This window comes from Chiloscyllium plagiosum, unplaced genomic scaffold, assembly GCF_037043375.1.
Source record: "Chiloscyllium plagiosum isolate Xiang-an unplaced genomic scaffold, Cpla_swu_hap1 HiC_scaffold_33, whole genome shotgun sequence".
Lineage (NCBI taxonomy): Eukaryota > Metazoa > Chordata > Chondrichthyes > Orectolobiformes > Hemiscylliidae > Chiloscyllium > Chiloscyllium plagiosum.
This window is the reverse complement of record NW_028270171.1, coordinates 1,757,418-1,779,924: the sequence shown is the minus strand read 5'-3', so window position 1 is coordinate 1,779,924 and position 22,507 is coordinate 1,757,418. Positions and strand designations below refer to the sequence as shown.

The 22,507-nt window shown below is 41.1% G+C and overlaps 1 protein-coding gene across 8 annotated transcripts in view; it reads right to left on the bottom strand.

The window, feature by feature from the left end:
• The window catches only part of sacs2 (sacsin molecular chaperone 2), a 93,883-nt gene that overhangs the window by 19,605 nt on the left and 51,771 nt on the right, over positions 1–22,507 (bottom strand). For 5 of the 8 annotated variants that reach the window (XM_087978171.1, XM_087978172.1, XM_087978170.1 and 2 more), the window contains 3 exons: positions 12,887–12,998; positions 6,081–6,227; positions 2,766–4,236 (listed from right to left, as the gene is read on the bottom strand). In XM_087978171.1, coding sequence (XP_087834297.1) covers positions 2,766–4,236; positions 6,081–6,227; positions 12,887–12,998 — 1,730 coding nt within the window. Of the gene's footprint in view, positions 1–2,765; positions 4,237–6,080; positions 6,228–12,886; positions 12,999–16,091; positions 16,150–22,507 lie in introns of those variants that run through there. The other 3 variants (XM_087978173.1, XM_087978175.1, XM_087978174.1) reach the window with 3 other exon arrangements.

Sequence of the window (22,507 nt, the reverse complement as noted above, 5' to 3'; positions counted from 1 at the left end):
CAAGGTAACTGTGTGTGTTTGTAGGCCTTTAGCAGACAGTCTATTCCCATAAATGAAATTAGAAATTCAAGGAAAGGAAGGGAAAAGTCAGAGTAAAGACCAGGTAAAAGTCAGAGAAAGATGGAAATTGGAAGAAAAATTGATTAACTTTGCCAGTTCTGGGAAAGAGCAAGAAATAGCACCATTGATGTCATTGGTATATTGGCTAAAGAGTTGTGGGAGAGGTCAAAGCAGAACGAGAACAAGAAAAGCTGAACATACCCCATATAGAGACAACATAAATAGCTTTCACGTGGGTACCCGTAATCACACCATTTCCTTGAAGAAAGTGAGGTGAGTTAAAGGAGAGTTCAAAATGAGACCTAGCTCAGTTAAACGAAGGAGGGAGATAGTGGATGGAGATGATTCAGGCTTCCTTCCAAGAAGAGAGAACCTTCAGACCATTCTGATTAAAAAGACAGACAGAGGGATTGCGCATGCATGCTGAAAAAGAGGTAGTTGGGGGCAGGAAACTGGAATTTATGAACCTAATGTAAAGCATCAGAAGAGATAGTGGGAAGAGACTGAATGTGGAAAGATTTTAAAAAAGGCAAGATATGAAGAATTAAGTTCAGTGGGGCAGGAAGAGTCTAAGATGTTGGGTCTGACAATGTCCTTTGTTCATTTTGGGAGAAGGTAGAAGCAGGCTGACATTAAACAAAGAACTGCAGATGCTGGAGATCCAAAACAGAAATAGAAATTACTGGCAAAACTGTTCAGGTTTGGCAGCCTCTGTAGAAAGAAAGCAGAATTAATGTTTCGAGTCCATTAGAAACAGGCTTTGTGAGCTGAGGGAACAATGAGATGGGAAGATGTGGAGGGAAGATCTCTGGAGGAGATCAGGTCAGTGACAGTTCTGGAATCAACAATCTGCTGTTCAGTGATGTAACATAGTCGAGGTGGGGATAGGGGGAACTGTCTGAGGCTTGTCGCTCAGCCTCTATAAGCTAGAGATCGACTCACCAGATGACAACAGCATCAGCTTTGTCCACAGGTTTGATAATAGTCAGGCAAAGACCTGACAGAACAGTGTGCAGAAAGTCCAGAGAGAAACAGGTTGGAGTAGGTGAGGGAAGCAGAAAAATGGAGGTAGTTGATATCAAGTTGACAATTCTCAATGAAGAGATCAAGGGCAGTTAAGAGGCTATTAGGAGGGAGTTCAGGTGGAGACAAGTATTGGAGATGGATGAAAGGGTACATGGAGAGGAGAGAGGACTCCTGCCCAAGGAAGTAGGCGCAGAGTAGAAGTAACAGTAGGTCAATTCAATGTCATGCTGTGCCCTAAATTCATTGAGATGAAGACATAGAGGGATAAAACTCAGTTCTTTGCTGAATACAGATTGTTCAAGAGAGAGTGGAAGGTCAGAGGGTACAGTTAATATACAATAAGAGGTAGGATTACAGGGAGAAAGCAAGACAATGGAGTTGAGAAACTTATCAGCCATGAGTAAATAGCGGAGCAGACTTGATGGGCTCAATGGCCTAATTTCTGCTCCTATGTCTTGTGGTCTTATGATTAGAAGATGGGATGGAGCCAGAGGGAAGCTGTTGGCATTTATGAGTCATTGGAACTTGTGTTCCATAATACTTGAAAGGAAGAGAATACTTGTCAAGGACTGAAATAAGATGAAGAATGAAATGGTAATGGGGGACCAAGAAGCTTTGAGATAGCATAAGTTGGTAGTGATGGAGTGAGAGGTTGACAGTGTACACAAAGTGGCACATGACACTGAATGTTGATCTCAGGATGTAGTAAGAAAAGCTGTCTGAGTTCCATTGCGTGGCTCAGAGATGCTTGAATTCTTGGTGGATTCGAAATGTGAAGGATGGAACTCCAGTTGGAATCCACGTGGGATAAGTCGGAGCCAAACACAGTAATTGATTAAGGAGATTTGGGTGTGAAAGTGAATTTTGGTAAACACCTTATAGGGAGGGAAATAAAAAGCAATTGAGGTAAACAGCTGAAAATGCAAATGGAAATTCAAATTCAGGAGAAGAGCAGAACTCTTTCAAGGTGGGCATAACTGGTTGCGAAATGGTGGGAAATTAAACACTCAAATAAATGGAAATTATTGCAGATAGAAATACAGAAAATGCTGGAGAAAATCAGCAGTTCTGGTAGTAAACACAGAGAGAGCACTAGAGTTAACATTTTGAGTTCAACGATTCTTCTTTGGAAATTCCAGTGAAGCCCAATGGAAGCTGGAGAATCAGCACATTTTCTGCTTAGGCATTTTACAGTCTTCAGGTCTTAACACTGAGTTCAAAAACTTGAGACCATGAACACTGTCCATTATTTTGATTACAGCCACTCAGTATCTTGTTTGCATTAGTTTATTTTCAGCAGAGCTGATCAATCTTCTGTTATTAACACCTCCAATTAATATGTACTCTATATTTGCATATTGCACTCTGCTTTTTGCACTCTCTTCACCTTTTGCTCTGGGAATCCTTACCATTTGTCCCACTTGCTTCTGCCACCACTCTTTGTCAAAGCATGAAAACCATCATTTTCCAGGTGCCAACAGTTCTAGGGAAGTCACATTCGACTTGAAACTTTAACTTTGTTTCTCCATTTACATATGCCACCAGACATGCTGAGTTTTGCTAGTATTTTGTTCTTATTTCAGATCTCCAGAATCCACAATTCTTAAAAATAAATTCTAATGGAATAATATAGCTAAACTGACATGAAATATTTTACGTAATTGTTTTGACATGCTTACCGTGGAAATTTGATTGAGTCAGTAAATACAGGCTCATCAGATGAACTAATTTGGAACTTCACAAAAGATCCATTGCTGACTGGTAGGAGTTGAAGGTTGTTAAGGGAACTGTATTGCTCATCACTTAGAACATACTCCAGAAGCATTAATTTTTGTTCATATGGAATACCGTACATATCACAATGCTGAAGTATGTTTCTTAAAGATGCTGGCGTGACCATGTTTAAGTAACTTTTATCTTCCAAAGTGAATAATATGGCTTTAAACACATGACTTGGGACTCTAACCAAAGGTTGAGCCTCTTTTATCAAAACATTCTCTATCGCCTGTCTTACGTCACGTCGATCATCGCACTCCAAGAACATAGCTTTGTCAGCTCTTATCCACTTTTCTTCACAGGCAGCCAAACAAAGAACATTAAGTTCCAACAAACGCTTGATAGTTTCCTTAGTTATCTTAACCCAACGTTCTTTATGATTCATTTTGTCAAAGTCTGGCCATAAACGATATACTGATGAGGGTTTTAGCACTGAGGTTTGAGCCAGAGTAATAGCATCGAGGATAAATTGGCAGTATGCACATGGAAGGATTTTCTCTATCAATAGCTCATTCCACTTGGCTGCTTCATCATATCTCTGGTCTGATTCAATCCACTTGATATGTCTTCGGTTGTCTGAAAGTCCGAAGAAGGCATTTATATGGACAGGTAGTCCAGTCTTGTTGGCCTCATTATTTGGGAGTGGTAGAAAGAAACTAAGACGCCCTTCGAAGTTTGCTCTTGTTTCAGTCTTTATGGTTTCACCTTTAGTTAATGGAAAAGCCAATCCAACATATGGAGTATAACTTAACTTCTCAGCCAAATCATCTAAGTTAGCCCATACACCTGTGTTGCCTGTACAATTTGTTATTAACCAGTGACTGTGATGTTCTTCTGTTGCAATGCGATGTGAAATAGCTTTGATGCAGGTAGAAGATTTAACACTGGAGATTACTTCCTGCCTTTCAACATTGAGGTTATTATTAAAACTTGGAATGTACTCAGGCTGCAAAGCAGCTATTTCTAAACGGACTTTTACATTTCCACTGGTGTCAATGTGCTTAATACAGACAGAAGTAACATTTCTGAGAAACAGGAGACTCATATCTTCATCTGCTTGGAAGGAGTCAAATAGATCAAAGATCTTTGCTTTGTCATACAAGTTGTCTAATATTTCTGAAGGTTCGGTTCTCAAAGGAAATCTAAATAAAGTTCCATTGAAATAATGTTCTTTTAATGCGTTCGCCCATGTTATGGTCCCAGTCGCTTCCATGGCATATCTGAATGGTCTGAACTGATCTCTGGAGTTTTCAAGAGCTTTCCTGTCCTCTAGGTCATCAAGAGACCATATATATCCAGCTTCTTGTTCTCCAAACAGCTTTTCTTGTGGGTCAAATATACCAATGTATTTTCCACTGAATATACTTGGCAAATCTACAGGAATTAAAGTTTAAAAGTCATCACAGGAGATCACAATACTGCCTGCATAAACTGACAAATCAGACTTTAGTTGACAAGCTTCAAATATAAAAATAAACACCAGACAGCTTTTACCTTTAACTGACTGTTCTATGAAATATTTGGTCATCTTAACCATATGTCGACAAATAACACTATACTATTAGTTTGGTAACTTTGCGTTATTTTGTGATGCTGCTATTCCCTGTAGCAAAAGTGACTACAATTTTCACAATTTCGTTTTCATGCTGATATACACATCTAAAATATATATAGTCCAGTAGATCTGGATATCCAGATGGCATTTGATAAGGTGAGGCATTAAAAGGTTAACACACAAGTAAGATGGGGTTGGGGTAATTTATTAGCTTGGATAGAGGATTGGCAAATCAATAGAAAGCAGTGAGTTGGAATAAAAGGGTCTTTTCTTGGTTAGCAAGACGTAACTAGCAGGGTGTCACAGATTTTGGTCCTTGGGCCCCAACTATTTACAATCTATATTAATGACTTAGATGCGAGGATAGACTGTCAAATTTACAAATGATACTAAAATACATGGGAAAGTAAATTGCAATGAAGAAATGAGAAATTTACGAATAGATATGAATTGCATAGGTGAATAGGCCAAATTTGGCAGACCAAGTTTAACATGGATAAGTATGACGTTATCCATTTGGTCAGAGGAAAAGAAGAGCAACTTATGATCTAAATGGAGAGAAATTTCAAAGTGCTTCAGTGCAAAGGGATCTGGGTGTCCTTGTGCATAAATTGCACAAAACTAATATGCGGGTGCAGCAAGTAATAGGGAAGGCAAAAGGAATTTTGGCAATTATTGCAAAAGAGACAGATTATAAAAGGAGGGACGTGTGCTGCAACTGTACGAGGCATTAATGAGATCCCAACTGGAATATTTTGTACAATTCTGATTTCCTTACTCAAGGTGGGATATTGTTGCATTTGAGATAGTTCAGAAGAGGTTCACTTTGTTGATTCAAAAGATGAGGGGTTTGTCTTATGAAGAGAGTTTGAATGGTGTAGGCTTATACTCACTGGCATTTAGCAGAATGAGAGGAGATCTAATTGATGTCTATGAGATGCTAAAGGGGATTAACAAAACATTCAGAGGGGAGGATGTTTCCCCTATGTCTAGATTAGAGTGTGTTGGAAAAGCACAGCAGGTCAGGCAGCATCCTAGGAGCAGGAAAATCGATGTTTCGGGCAAAAGCACTTCATCAGGAAGTCTATTCCTGATGAAGGGCTTTTGCCCAAAACTTCGATTTTCCTGCTCTTCAGATGCTGCCTGACCTGCTGTGCTTTTCCAGCACCACTCTAATCTAGACTCTGATTTCTAGCATCTGCAGTCCTTGTTTTTACCTGTTTCCCCTATGTGGCAATCTAGAATAAGAGGTCCTAGTTTTAGGATAAGAAGTAACATATTTAAAACAGAGATGAGGAAATATTAATTCTCTCCTAGGGTTGTGAATCTATTGAATTAACTCTCCTAGCTTATAGCAGATGCTAGGACATTGAGTAAACTTAAGGAGGAGGTAGATAGATTTTTAGTTAGTAATGGATTGAAAGGTTAAGGACAGTAGGCAGGAAAGTGGAGTTGAGGCCAAGATGAGATCAACCATGATCATATTGATTGGTGGAACAGGCTCAAGTGGCTGAACTACTGACTCCTGCTCCACGTTCTTGTGTTCTCATATATGTAAAGGTAACACTTATAAATGGCTAACTTACTTCAAGTAAAACATAGAATAGCATTTTCCAATTGTATTATATAATACTCTTTTGTTTACTAAAAGTAATTCTTATACCTGTAATGTGATAAACAGTATTGAATCCAAGGCCGAATTGGCCAACTTTGCTGGGATCATTACGCTTTTTACTGATTCCTGTAGTTTGAATACTATGCCAATCCTCTTCTGAGAATACAGAATTGTTATAAACTATGAGAGCTGGGCCTAAAGGAGCAAAATAGAAAACAGTGATCACAAAGTTGCTGGTAATGTTCACAAACGAAAATAGCGATCTCTTTTGAAATGAAAAGGAACTTGAATAGGTTTTTCAAAAATGTTCACAGGTTGTGAGAATTACAAGTAACACTAGTGTTCTGTGCCCATTCTCAATTACTCTTGAGATGATGATGACAAGTTGCCTTCCTGAACCACAGCAGTCCAACATTTTGAGAAAGTACTTTGTCAAAATAAACTCTGGAACACTTAATTTAACAAGCTCTAAAAGTGCCAGTGTATTAAAAGACTCATTTCATTTATTTTTTTTTGTGTGTATTCATTCACAGGATGAAGGCGTTGCTGGCTAGGCTGACATTTATTGTCCATTCCTCATTGAGGATAAGAGTCAACCACATTGCTGTAGGTCTAGAATGACACTTAGGGCAGACCAGGTAAGGATGGCAGTTTCCTTCCCTAAAGGATATTAGTAAACCAGATGGGTTTTGCTGACAATCAGCAATGGTTTCATGGTCACCATTATATTCTTAATTCCAGATTTTATTGAATTCAAATTCCACCATCTGCTAAGGTGGAATTTGAACTTGGGTCCCCAGAACATTAGCCAGGTCTCTGAATTAACAATCCTGAACAATACCACTAGAACATTTCCTCCCCTTATGCAGGTGGGCCATAAGATACTCAATGGTAAAGAATTAGGGCAAGCGTTGACTTGAACAATATGCTTCCTTACCTGGAGTGAAGCTTTTTACACAGAGAGTGGTAAGTGCGTGGAGTGTGCTGACAGGGGAGGTGGTAGAAGCAGATATAACTGCAATGTTTCATGGACATTTAGACCGATATATAACAGGAGTAGAGGGATACAGACCAGCACAGGCAGATGGAATTAGTTTAGAATGGTATCATAGTCAGCATAGACATGTTGGGCTGAAGGGACTTCCCTGTTCTGTATTGTTCCATGCTCTCTCACTAGCTCATCCTGTAAAGTACCCAAAGGGTGATTAAGTGAATGGAAGGGCATTTTCAGAAGAGTGATACCTCTCTTCTTCCACATTGCACAGGTTTCTGGCATCAGTCAGGTCTGACCAGAGCATCTCCAGATAAGGGGTCGATTAATTAATTTTCTAGACTTAGAACAAACAAGTGAGTGTCAAAGCACATGGGTACCTTTGTTACTACTGATATATTTTGCACACATCTAACTATTCACTTCCAGTGGTCACATATTGCACAGTGAGTGAATAAAATTCTGTTCTTTTGATGAATACTATCAACTACTCAGATGATTCCTTAGAGGGAACATGGGTACCATCCATGACATCTTGAACATACGGAATACAGCCATGGCTGTGAATGCCATTGCCATTTCGGTTGGACTGTTCTTATTTGTCCGGCATCTCACAGCAACTGCAGCTCTCTAATTCAGTGCATTTGTTGCATTCTTAATTGCTATTTAAAACGTGCCACAATTGTCACCTGCAGATTCTTGAAAACAAAGTAAGAATCATAGAATCTCTACAGAGTGGAAGCAGGCCATTCAGCCCATCAAGTCCACACTGGCACTGCAAAGAGCATCCCACTCAGACTTATCCCTCTATCCTCTCTCTGTAACCCTGCATTTCCCATGGCTAACCCACCTAGCTTGCACATCCCTAGACTATGGGCATTTAGCATAACCAATCCAGCTAACCTGCACACCTTTGGACTCTGGGAGGAAAACAGAGCACCCAGAGTAAACTCACACAGACACAGGGAGAATGTGCAAACTCTCACAGTTGTCTGAGGGTGGAATTGAACCTGGGATCCTGGCACTGTGAGGGCAGCAGTGCTAATCACTGAGCCACCATGCCACCAAGCTGCAGTGGCCTTCAAAATCACTGGTATTGGGTTGCCAATTAAGCCCCATGGGCGCTCAACATCCTGCATTAATGAGCAAACTTCTGTGACTGTATCTTATGAGCAGGTATTTCCCAACAAGGAAATGAAACTAGATGAAAAAGATCACATGTCATTGACCTAGCCACCAGAAGTGACAATAGCAAAAACAGCGCTGCCAAACCTGCATTGTCCTCCTTACCAACATCTGGGACAGCTATCTCATTGTCATACTCACAGAATCATACCTTACAGACAATGTCCCAGACACCATCATCACTGTTCCTGGATATGTCCTGTCCACTGGCAGGACAGACCCAGCAGAGATGGCATCACAGTTGTATACAGAGGTACAGTCGAAATAGAGTTGCTCTGGGAGTCCTCAGCATTAACTCTGAACTCCATGAAGTCACATGACTTCAGGTTAAACATGAACAAGGAAACCACCTGCTGATTACCATGTACTGTCTTCACTTGCTTGATGAATCTGTACTCCTCCACGTTGGAGGAAGCACGGAGGGTGGCAAGGCCACAAAATGTCCTCTTGTTGGCGGGAGGGGGGAGGTGTTGGTTTCACTGTCCACCACCAAGTGTACTTGGCAACAGCTTTACTGATCAAGCTGGTCAGGTGCTAAAGGGCATAGCCGCTAGACTAGGCCTGTGACAGAGTGTGAGAAACCAACAAGAGTGAAAAACATACCTGACCTCAGTCTCACCAATCTGTCAGCCTGTCTCCTTTTGGAGACAAAGTCCCACCTTCACATTGGGAATACTCTCTACTTGTGTGGCACTATCACTGTGCTAAATGGGATACACTTTAAACAGATCTAGCAACTCAAGACTGGGCATCTATTAGGTACTGTGGGCTGTCAACAGCAACAGAATTGTACTCCAACACAACCTGCAACCTCAAAGCCCAGCATATCCCCAGACAACATTATCATTAAGCCTAGGGATCAACTCTGGTTCAATAGAGAGTGCAGGAGGCATGTCAGGAGTAGCACTAGGCATCCCTAAAAATGAAGTGAAGCTACAGAATAGGAATGCTTCCGTGTAAAACATCATAAGCAGCAAATGAAAGACAGAGCTGTATTCAACCAAGTGTGGCATCAGGGAGCCCAAGCATAAACTGAAATTGTGGGAATCAGGAGCAAACTCTCTGCTAGTTGGGATCATACCAAGCACAAAGTAAGATGGTTGTGATTGCTGGATATCAGTCACCTAGGCTCCAGGACATCTCTGCAGGAGTTTCTCAGGGTAGTATCCTCGGCCCAATCATCTTCAACTGCTTCATTAATGACTTTCCCTTCATCATAAGGTCAGAGGTCAGGATAGTTGCTGATGACTATGCAATTATTCAGCATTATTAAATTGTTCAGCATTATTTGCAATTCTTCAGATACTGAAGCAGTCCTTGTTTAAATGCAACAAAATCTGGACAATATCCAGGTTACGGCTGACAAGTGGCAAAAAACAATCAGGACATACAAATGCCAGGCAAGGAACATCTCCAATAAAAGGCAATCTAAACACTACACCTTGACATTCAGTGGTGTTACCAGCATTATGTCCCCCACTATCAACATCCTGGGGTTACCTTGATCCGAAACTCAACTGGACTCACCACATAAATACCGTGGCTACACCAGCAGGTCAGAGGCTAGAAATACTGTGACGAGTAACTGGACTCCTAACACCCCAAAGCTAGTCAATCATCGTTAAGGCACAAGTCAGGAATGTGATGGAATACTCCCCACTTGCCTGAATGGGTGAAGCGCTAATAACATCCGTTCTGTCTACTAGGTAATTGCTCATAATTATGCACTGGAAATTATGACAATCTTCCCTATTTGGTAAAACTGAAATGAGTTTCTAGCCCTTTCATAACTCTCACTTTGAAAGCTGGAAGCTTATTGGGAGGTGATGGCCTAGTGGCATCATCACTGGACTGCTAATCCAGAGACTCTGGTAATAGAGTCATAGAGATGTACAGCATGGAAACAGACCCGTCGGTCCAACCAGTCCATGCCAACCAGATTCCCAACTCAATTTAGTCCCACCTGCCAGCACTTGGCCCATATTCCTCCAAACCCTTCCTATTCATACACCCATCCAAATGCCTCTTAAATGTTGCAATTGTACCAGCCTCCACCGCTTCCTCTGGCAGCTCATTCCATACACGTACTACCCTCTGTGTGAAAACATTGCCCCTTAGGTCTCTTTTATATCTTTCCCCTCTCACCCTAAACCTATGCCCTCTAGTTCTGGACTCCCCGACCCCAGGGAAAAGACTTTGCCTATTTACCCTATCCATGCCCCTCATGATTTTGTAAACCTCTATAAGATCACCCCTCAGCCTCCAACACTCCAGGGAAAACAGCCCCAACCCATTCAACCTCTCCCTATAGCTCAAATCCTCCAACGCTGGCAACATCCTCGTAAATCTTTTCTGAACCTTTTCAAGTTTCACAACATCTTTCCGATAGGAAGGACACCAGAATTGCACACAAGATTCCAAAAGTGGCCTAACCAATGTCCTGTACAGCCGCAACATGACCTCCCAACTCCTGTACTCAGTACTCTGATCAATAAAAGAAAGCATACCAAATGCCTTCTTCACAATCCTATCTAACTGCAACTCCACTTTCAAGGAGCTATGAACCTGCACTAGCAGACATGTGATTGGCACCACATGCACCAGGGGCCACTCCTTCCAACATCAATGCTAGCAAAAGCAGATGTACTGCTGAAATTCACCAAGGCTTCTTAGACATCTTCCAAATCCACACATCTTCTATCTAGAAAAACAAGGGCAGCAAACACATGGGAACACCATCCCCTGCAAGCTCCCCTCCAAGCCACTTACCACCCTGACTTGGAACTATATAACTGTTCTCCTTCAGTGTTGTTGGGTCAAAATCCTGGGATTGCCTCCCTAATAGCATTGTGGACCGCAAGAAGGTAGCTCACCAACACCTTCTCAAGAACAACTAGGGACAGACAATAAATGGAGGCCAGCCAGAGATGGTCACATCCTACAACTGAATAAAAAAAGTCAGCTTAGCCCTGTAAACTCTTATGTTAGTTGGGTGCCTGTATTAGCTGTTTTTCTGCTGACTGGTGTGCCATCCTTGTGCTGGCTCCTGTTGTTATTTTTGGGCTGCAAGCATTGTCAGAATGCAGCATGGCACTCATCAACATCAAGGACAAAAGAGAACATATTAAATGATTCCTGTGATGCCACAAACTCTCGCTTTCTTTTTTTTTAATTCATTCACGAGAGCATTGCTGGCTCGGCCAACATTTATTGCCCATCTCTAATTGTCCTGAGGGCAGCTAAAAGTCAACCACATTGCTGTGGGTCTGGAGCCACATGTTGGCCAGACCAGATAAGGATGGCAGCTTCTGTCCTTAAAAGGATATTAGTGAGCCAGATGGGTTTTTCCTGACAATTGACAATGATTTCACGGTCATCAGTGGACTCTTATTTCCAGAATTTTATTGAATTTAAATTCCACCATCTAACATGGAGAGATCCAAAACCTGGTCCCCAGAAAATTACCTGGGTCACTGGATTAATAGTCCGATGATGATATCAGTAGGTCCTCACCTCTCCATAAGCTTCCAGCTTTCAAAGGGTGAGGTGTGAAGGGCAAGAAACTCATTTCAGTTTTGTCAAATTGGGAAGATTGCCTTAATTTCCAATACACATCATTTAAATTATGAGCAGTCACCTGGTAGACAGAACTGGAATATTTCTGAAGAGTGAAAATGTTTCATCTTGAACTCATCAGAACACATGCAAGAATTCCCAAATTTCAAACAATCACAATTTATACCACAGGAGAACAGAGTGCTGATTGATTTGTAAATTGATCATAATTGGCTGAGACATTGCCATGGAGAAAGTAATGAATTATAGGTTCCCCAAATTCCTGGATAATTCAAAAAGGTCATAAGACTTGAAAGTAGGTTTTTAAGTTCATGAAAATAAAGTGCTTGTCTCAAACAGACAAACATCCTGATTCCTTAGCTTCTCATTGTTGACTCAACTGAATACAATTTTCTCTGACAAGAGATGTCCTGCACAATGATTTATTTCCACCGCCCATCACACTAAACAAAATTTAGCCTATTCTTCTTATGCCTTTTGGATTGTCAACTTTTTACCTCAATCAATATTGATGCTTTTCCTCTTGTTAAGAGCCACAGATCATGAGAAAGGTCTCAAGTAACTGAATATCTAAGACTAGAAATGGGAGGCAATGGCCTAGTCTAATTATTGTTGGACCCTCTGTTAATCCAGAGACCTAGGTAATGTTCTGAGGACAAGGGTTCAAACTCCAACACCTACCAATTTGAATTCAATAAAATAAAATCTGGTGTAAAGAGTCTAAATGATGACCATAAATCCATTGACAATTGTTGGAGAAAACCCACCTAGTTCATTCATTAGGATTGGGCAATAAATACCACTTAACCAGCAATGCTCCCATCACATGAATGAATTTTTTAAAAAAAAGTTCAGATAACAAAATTAGAGTAGCATTGAAAAAGAGGGGCATAGTGGGATGGAAAGAAATAAACTACTAATTTTCTTACATATATTGACACAATTAGAATAGTTGCCATCACATATTATTAGATAGGACTATCATTTAATCAATATTTGTTTGAAATTCATCAGTTATCTTGAGAAAGAATAAAACTGAACTTCTAAATTCTCTTATAATTCTTGTTGCATCTTATCAGTTTTACATCTTGAACAGACACACCTTGAAACTTTTTAAGATCCTTCATAAACACAGATGTTGACCCATATGTTCGTTCATCAAATATAAACACCACCTCCTTAGCCTCAGCATCATCTGCATTTTGAATAAGTTCCTATAGAAAAAGAAAGACCATCAGTTATATAATGCATGATATCTGCTGTGTGGAAAGTGAGAAGTGTTGGGCTTAAAATGGTACTTCAAGCTAGACCTTTAGGGATTAATTGTTAAGGGTTAACTGCTCATTGCAATGATCAATTGAAGCAAAGTGGAAAAATACACGAAAAGAGGCTTGGTGTAAAAAAAAATGCCTGTTTTAGCTGGGAGGTAAATGCATAACATTGATTGGCTGTGGGAACTATTCTTTCATGTAGTTAACATGGAGCCACAAGGAAATCTTTACAGCATGTTGTCTGCACTGTGGAATGTCTGGAAAAGTTGGTATTGGCGCCTCAGCACATAATTTTAGATTCAGATTAGTGTAAGTATCAGACTGTTTGCCTCACTCATCTGGATGTTCACCATTGTCTGGGTTCACAAAAATGGTGGATTGGAATCCAAGACAGAGTTCCAAGCGCCACCATCTCTAAAGTCCCTGACAGATAGAAGACAATGTGAGATTCAGTTGTTTGCATACATATGTGTATTATGTAGTTTGAGTGAATAGATTTTTTCCACATGTTATAGAGTCATAAAGATGTACAGCATGGAGACAGACCCTTCGGTCCAACTCGTCCATGCTGAACAGATATCCCAAACCAATCTAGCCCCACCTGCCAGCACCCGGCCCACATCCCTCCAAACCCTTCCTATTCATATACACATCCAAATGCCTCTTAAATGTTGCAATTGTACCAGCCTCCACCACTTCCTCTGGCAGCTCATTCCATACACGTACTATCCTTTGAATGAAAAGATTGCCCCTTAGGTCTCTTTTATATCTTTCCCCTCTCACCCTAAACCTATGCCCTCTAGTTCTGAACTCCCCGAACCCAGGGAAGAGACTTTGTCTATTTATCCTATCCATGCTCCTCATGATTTCATTAACTTCTAAAAGGTCACCCCTCAGCCTTCGACACTCCAGGGAAAACACCCCAGCCTATTCAACCTCTCCCTATAACTCAAATCCTTCAACCCTGGCAACATCCTCGTAAATTTTTTCTGAACCCTTTCAAGTTTCACAATAACCTTCCGATAGGAAGAAGATCAGAATTGCACACAATATTCCAAAAGTGGCCTAATCAATGTCCTGTACAGCTACAACATGATTTCCCAACTGTACTCAATATTCTGACCAATAAAGGAAAGCACATCAAACGCCTACTTCACTATCCTATCTACTTGCGACTCTACTTCCAAGGAGCTATGAACCTGCACTCCAAGGTCTCTGTTCAGCAACACTCCCCAGGACCTTACCATTAAGTGTGTATGTCCTGCTAAGATTTGCTTTCCCAAAATGATCAAGATCCCATTGTAATCGGAAGTAACCTTCTTCGCTGCCCACTATACCTCCAATTTTGGTATCATCTGCAAACTTACTAACTGTACCTTATGCTCACATCCAAATATGTCTGTAATATCCAGGTAGAATAAGTGAATAAACTTGCTTCATATTAAAGTGCATTTCTTCTTGTATTAATTTTGACCAGATCTTAAACAGCCTGTTAGGTATTTTTAGCATAACAATACAAAGTGCTAGAATTGATCAGTAACAAGTTTATAACTGACGACTTGGAAAATCTCAGGCTAATTAGAAAGAGGCCAACGGGATCAAATGGTATGGGGTAAAAGGGCGATCAAGGTACTGAATTGGATGATCAACTATAAATGGAAGAACAGGTACGAATGGACCCCTCCTGCTTCTATTTTCTATGTTTTCTAAGAATCAGTGCGGTTTAGTGAAAGGGAATTCTGTTTAACTATGTCAATAGAATTTCTTGAAGGAGTGAAATGCACCATGGGTAAAGGGAGCTTGTTGATGTACTGGACTTGGATTTCCAGACGGCTTTTGCCAAGGTTCTACATAGAGATTATGTGAATAGGTGTTCATGGTGTAGAGGATAGCATACCAGAGCAGATAGAAGATTGGCTGGCAGAAAACAACAAGCATGTATAAATGCATCTTTTTCAGATTGACAGGAAGTGATAAGTACGGTTCTGCAAGGGTCTGTGCTGATTCCCTAACTTTATACAATTTCTATTAATGATGTAGATCAGAGGATGTTTCCTCTTGTGGGTGGGCTTAAAACTAAGAGGCATTGTTAAAAAAATTAGACCTCAAATAAAGAAAACTTCTGTCAGATAGTTGTCTAACTTTGGAGGCATGGTCTTTGAATATTTTTAAGATAAAGGTGGATAGATTATCATTGGGCAAGGGAATCAAAGGTTATTGGGAAGAGATGGAATCTGGAATTCAGAATACAAGCTGGTCAGTTTTTTTTATTCATTCATGGGATGAGGATGCCACTGGCTAGTCCAGCATTTATTGCCCATTCCTAATTACCAAGAGAGCAATAAGAGTCAACCACATTGCTGTGGGTCTGGAGTCACATGTAAGCCAGACAAGGTAAGGATGGCAGTTTCCTTTCCTGAAGGACATTAGTGAACCATGAAGAATATGGTCTTATTGAATGCTAGAGTAGTGTTATAGGGCTAAATAACTTACTTTTGCTTCTATTCAAATATTCATGTGCATGCACTGAAGGGTGAAGCCATTTCTCCCTTCAGACCAGCAAAGCACAGTGGGAGAGGGGGACAATATCAATAGGTGGGAATACTTGCGAAGTGATGTCCCAGAACAAGTCAAAACTTGGCAAGTATTTGATAATTTTAACTTACACTTAATTAACTAAATTATAATGAAAATTATCATTAGATCAATTATTTTTAAATTAAAGCCTACTAAAACTCTATGTAGTATTCAATTAATGAAATCTAGAGATCAAATTAAAATTAAATAGGCAGGCAACAAACAATGTGAAGAATTCCTATTTTCTATGTTTCTATCTATTTACGAATTAGATTTATTTCTGTTAAGTTAATTAACAAATACCATGATTTTGCATATAATCACCATTCAGTGTAAACTTATACAAACAGTCAGAGAATAGCTCACAGCAAGGCAGTCAAGTAGGGCCAGGCTAACTACTTGGGCAATGACATGGTGAGGACAGTGCAGGAGAGAGAGAGAGAGAAAGAGAGAGAGAACCTGCACAGTTACCGCCTTTGCTGTTTGAATTCGTGTATCGCTGAACATCGGAGTGCATCTGGGAAAATTAACAAACAGTGAAATACACAACTAATCTTGGAACTGTTGGGCAAAGTTCACAGCACAGAATCAGATAAGTTAATCATTGTTTTAAGTCTGTCCAAGAGAAAGGCTGCAGTAGTGAGTATAGTGGATTCTTTCTTGATTATATGTTTTTGGAGATAAGTCTCTTGATTAAACTTAAAATATAAGTCATAGCTATTAATTTAACTTGGGAAAGTGTTTGTAGAGGAATAAGACGGTGTTATTTCCTGGGTCTGTAGATTGTGAAGGAGCAAAAATGGCCTTTGCAGTGATATGTACTTCTTGTCAGATGTGGGAGTTTAAAGAAAGTTTAAGGGTTACTGCGGATTATATCTGCCATAAATGTTGTTGGATGCAAATCTTATCAGATCGAGTGGATCGGTTGGAGAGACAGATAGAAGCGATGAGGAATTTGCAACAGCAACAGTATGTGATGGATGGCAGTTATAGGAAGGGGGGCAAGTCTCAGATACAGTCACATGGATGGGTTAACTCCAGGAAGGGCGAGAGAGGTCATCACCTAGGGCAGGATTCTTTTGTGGATATACCATTTCAAACAGGTATGCTGTTTTGGAAAATGTAGGGAGTGATGGATTCTCAGGGGAACGTAGCACGAACAGCCAAGTTTCTGGTATTGAGACTGGCTCTAATGCAACGATGGGTATGTCAGGTTCCAAGAGATAAATTGTGTGAGGGGATTCTGTATTCAGAGGTACAGACAGATGTTTCTGTGGCCAGCAGCGAAAAATCAGAATGGTGTGTTGTTTCCCTGGTGCCAGGATCAAGGATGTCTCAGAGAGGGTGCAAAATGTTCTCACGGGGGAGAGGGGCCAGCAGGAGGTCATTGTCCACATTGGAACCAACAATATAGGAAGGGAAAAGGTTGAGATTCTGAAGGGAGATTACAGAGAGTTAGGCAGAAATTTATAAAGGAGGTCCTCAAGGGTAGTAATATCTGGATTACTCCCAGTGCTACGAGCTAGTGAGGGCAGGAATAGGAAGATAGAGCAGATGAATGCTTGGCTGAGGAGCTGGTGCATGGGAGAAGGATTCACATTTTTGGATCATTGGGATCTCTTTTGGGGTAAAAGTGACCTGTACAAGAAGGACGGATTGCACCTAAATTGGAAGGGGACTAATATACTGGCAAGGAAATTTGCTAGAACTGCTTGGGAGGATTTAAACTAGTAAGGTGGGGGGTGGGGCCCAGGGAGATAGTGAGGAATGAGATCGATCTGAGACGGGTTAGCTGAGAACAGAAGTGAGTCAAACAGTCAGGGCAGGCAGGGACAAGGTAGGACTAATAAATTAAACTGCATTTATTTCAATGCAAGCGGCCTAATAGGGAAGGCAGATGAACTCAGGGCATGGTTAGGAACATGGGACTGGGATATCATAACAATTACGGAAACATGGCTCAGGGATGGGCAGGACTGGCAGCTTAACGTTCCAGGATACAAATGCTACAGGAAGGATAGAAAGGGAGGCAAGAGAGGAGGGGTAGTGGCATTTTTGATAAAGGATAGCATTACAGCTGTGCTGAGGGAAGATATTCCCGGAAATACATCCAGGGAAGTTAATTGGGTGGAACTGAGAAATAAGAAAGGGATGATCACCTTATTGGGATTGTATTATAGATCCCCCAATAGTCAGAGGGAAATTGAGAAACAAACTTACAAGGAGATCTCAACTGTCTGTAAGAATAATAGGGTAGTTATGGTAGGGGATTTTAACTTTCCAAACATAGACTGGGACTGCCATAGTGTTAAAGGTTTAGATGGAGAGGAATTTCTTAAGTATGTATAAGACAATTTTCTGATTCAGTATGTGGATGTACCTACTAGAGAAGGTGCAAAACTTGACCTACTCTTGGGAAATATGGCAGGGCAGGTGACTGAGGTGTCATTGGGGAGCACTTTGGGGCCAGCGACCATAATTCTATTAGATTTAAAATAGTGATGGAAAAGGATAGACCAGATTTAAAAGTTGAAGTTCTAAATTGGAGAAAGGCCAATTTTGACGGTATTAGGCAAGAACTTTCGAAAGCTGATTGGAGGCAGATGTTTGGAGGTAAAGGGACAGCTAGAAAATTGGAAACTTTCAGAAATGAGATAACAAGAATCCAGAGAAAGTATATTCCTGTCAGGGTGAAAGGAAAGGCTGGTAGGTATAGGGAATGCTGGATGACTAAAGAAATTGAGCGTTTGGTTAAGAAAAAGAAAGAAGCATATGTCAGGTATAGACAGGATTGATCGAGTGAATCCTTAGAAGAGTATAAAGAAAGGAGGAGTATACTTAAGAGGGAAATCAGGAGGGCAAAACGGGGACATGAGATAGCTTTGGCAAATAGAATTAAGGAGAATCCAAAGGGTTTTTACAAATATATTAAGGACAAAACAGTAACTAGGGAGAGAATAGGGCCCCTCAAAGATCAACAGGGCGGCCTTTGTGTGGAGCCACAGAAAATGGGGGAGATACTAAATGAATATTTTGCATCAGTATTTACTGTGGAAAAGGATATGGAAGATATGGACTGCAGGGAAACAGATGATGACATCTTGCAAAATGTCCAGATTACAGAGGAGGAAGTGCTGGATGTCTTGAAACGGTTAAAAGTGGATAAATCCCCTGGACCTGATCAGGTGTACCCGAGAACTCTGTGGGAAGCTAGAGAAGTGATTGCTGGGCCTCTTGCTGAGATATTTGTATCATTGATAGTCACAGGTGAAGTGCCGGAAGACTGGAGGTTGGCAAACGTGGTTCCACTGTTTAAGAAGGGCGGTAAAGACAAGCCAGGGAACTATAGACCGGTGAGCCTGACCTCGGTGGTGGGCAAGTTGTTGGAGGGAATCCTGAGGGACAGGATGTACATGTATTTGGAAAGGCAAGGACTGATTAGGGATAGCTTTGTGCGTGGAAAATCATGTCTCACAAGTTTTTTGAAGACGTAACAAAGAAGATTGATGAGGGCAAAGCAGTAGATGTGATCTATATGGACTTCAGTAAGGCATTCGACAAGGTTCCCCATGGGAGACTGATTAGCAAGGTTAGATCTCATGGAATACAGGGAGAACTAGCCATTTGGATACAGAACTGGCTCAAAGGTAGAAGACAGAGGGTGATGGTGGAGGGTTGTTTTTCAGACTGGAAGCCTGTGACTAGTGGAGTGCCACAAAGATCGGTGCTGGGCCCTCTACCTTTTGTCATTTACATAAATGATTTGGATGCGAGCATAAGAGGTACAGTTAGTAAGTTTGCAGATGACACCAAAATTGGAGGTGTAGTGGACAGCGAAGAGGGTTACCTCAGATTACAACAGGATCTGGACCAGATGGGCCAATGGGCTGAGAAGTGGCAGATGGAGTTTAATTCAGATAAATGCGAGGTGTTGCATTTTGGGAAAGCAAATCTTAGCAGGACGTATACACTTAATGGTAAGGTCCTAGGAGTGTTGCTGAACAAAGAGATCTTGGAGTGCAGTTCGTAGTTCCTTGAAAGTGGAGTCACAGGTAGATAAGATAGTAAAGAAGGCATTTGGTATGCTTTCCTTTATTGGTCAGAGTATTGAGTACAGGAGTTGGGAGGTCATGTTGTGGCAGTACAGGACATTGGTTAGGCCACTGTTGGAATATTGCGTGCAATTCTGGTCTCCTTCCTATCGGAAAGATGTTGTGAAACTTGAAAGGGTTCAGAAAAGATTTACAAGGATGTTGCCAGGGTTGGAGGATCTGAGTTACAGGGAGAGGCTGAACACACTGGGGCTGTTTTCCCTGGAGCATCGGAGGCTGAGGGGTAACTTTATAGAGGTTTACAAAATTATGAGGGGCATGGATAGAATAAATAGACAAAGTCTTTTCCCTGGGGTCGGGGAGTCCAGAACTAGAGGGCATAGGTTTAGGGTGAGAGAGGAAAGATAAAAAAGAGACCTAAGAGGCAATTTTTTCATGCAGCGGGTAGTACGTGTATGGAATGAGCTGCCAGAGGATGTGGTGGAGGCTGGTACAATTGCAACATTTAAGAGGCATTTGAATGTGTATATGAATAGGAAGGGTTTGGAGGGATATGGGCCGGGTGCTGGCAGGTGGGACTAGATTGGGCTGGGATATCTGGTCGGCATGGACGGGTTGGACCGAAGGGTCTGTTTCCATGCTGTACATCTTTATGAATCTTCATATAAAATCAAGTGAAATCAGAAGAAGCTGATTAGTGCGTAACTGGTGAATTTTGATCGTTTATAGTGTAACACGGGAAATGTTTAGAAAAAGATAAGATTGGCCAGCCAGACATGTACAGGGGACAAATAATCGGGTGATGCTTCTCAGAATAGGACACAAACAGCATGTGTGTGCAACTACTCCTGATTGTATTGAGAAATGACATCTCTTAGTTAGGAATACAATCCAATGGATGTAGACAAGTTATCCCAGACCAAATCTGCTCCCTCGAGTAGTGAACTGCACTGATGGACTTGGAAGGTTCATGGAAACAAGACAGCTGCTCAGTTTTAACTAGCTGGTAAGTGGCAGACTGTGTAAGGCAAAGGATAATGTTAAAGCTGTGGAAAGAAGCAAAACCTGACAAGACAAACATTTGTGGAAGGTAGCACCACTAATCAAGGCCAGTTGGAGAGTGTAAACTGTAGGCCATTTAATCTGACATTAGGAAATTACTAAAAACCTGAATCACAGTCTAAGGAAAAGTGACAGATCACTTAGGACTGAGCGAAGAAAAAATTTATCCACCCAGAGATTGGTAAGCCTGTGGAATTCACTGTGACAGAGAGAGGTTGAGGCTAAAACGTTGAAAATTTTCAAGGAGGAGTTAGGATATACTTCATAGGGCTAACAGGATCAAAAGGATTGGGGTGAAGGCAGGAACAGGGTGGTGAGTTGGATGATCAGCCATGATCAAATTGAAGATTTTGAATATGGTCACCATCCAGTGTAAGCTTATGCAAACAGATAGCGAATGGATAACAATAAGGCAGTCAAGAAGGGCCAGGCAAAGTACAGCAGGTGTCTCCACAACATGTTTTGCTTTCAATAGACAATGGATGCAGGAGTAGGCCATTTGGCCCTTCGAGCCAGCACCACCATTCATTATGATCATGTCTGATCATCCACAATCAGTATCCTGTTCCTGCCTTAACCCCATAATCCTTGATTCCACTATCTTTCAGAGCTCTATCCAGCTCTTTCTTGAAAGTATCCAGAGAGTTGGCCTCCACTGCCTTCTGGAGCAGAGCATTCCATGTATCCACCACTCTCTGGGTGAAGAAGTTTCTCCTCAACTCTGTTCTAAATGGCCTACCCCTTATTTTTATCGTGTGTCCAAACAGTGTTCCGCTCTAATTTCTGAAAAGTGGTGGTAAGTTTTTGATTGCAGCCAGAGTCAAATTCAAGGGACCTATGGCTAGTATTTTATATACCCCTTTTAAAAGTTTTGACCAGGTGGGTGGGGTGGCAGGGATGTAAAATTGGGTAGGCCTAGTGGGAGGGGGATCAAGCCTGTTACCTGTGTGTCTCTACTGGTATTTTGCCAGTTGTGGGGAATGGCTTCAAATGGCCCATTAGCCCTTGGACAAATTAATGGTATTTCACCTGTGGCAGAATTTGCTTGCTCCATGAGGCAGGCTAGGATTAACAGAAGCTCTCCCTACCATAGAATTTATAACTCAAATTTTACATTTCACACTCTCTCAATTATAGCCTCTACCTTCTCATGGGAGCCTGTCTACTAGCCCTTACAAACTACTCATTTACTTAGGTGTCCAAACTGAGTAATGATCCTCAATGGGAGAGTTGACTGTATTCCTACAAGTGGTCACAGCTGCTATTGTTACTGCTGTGAGAAGACACCTACTAGAGTTATGATTGGCTAGCAGCACATGGAGGTTTGGCATCTTCTGACATGTATAAGGAAATCTTAAGTTGAATTAATGGACAGTCAGTTGGGTTAAAATCAGGTTAAAACTTGACGGTCCTGAGGAGTTGAATTTATCTATGAGTTTTCAACTTGGGGTCAGAGGTGGTAAGCTAATGTCTCTTCAAGAAATTATAGCTGACAGTTACCTCAATTGCGGGTAGAGGTGAACAATGAGTCTATAGCTAGGAAACAGACTAGTGTTTATATGGCCTTAGCCATGATTCTTAGATGGTATGTTGCCTGCTTGGTGCCTGGCTTAAAGAGGTTACTGAGTAGCTGCATAGTCGGGAAACAAACAGCTATAGGTATGATCCAAATTAAAACCAATGTGACAGGTACAAAGAGGTATGAGGTCCAATCACAGATTTTATCAAGTTAGGAAAGAAATTATAAAGCAGGACCTCAAA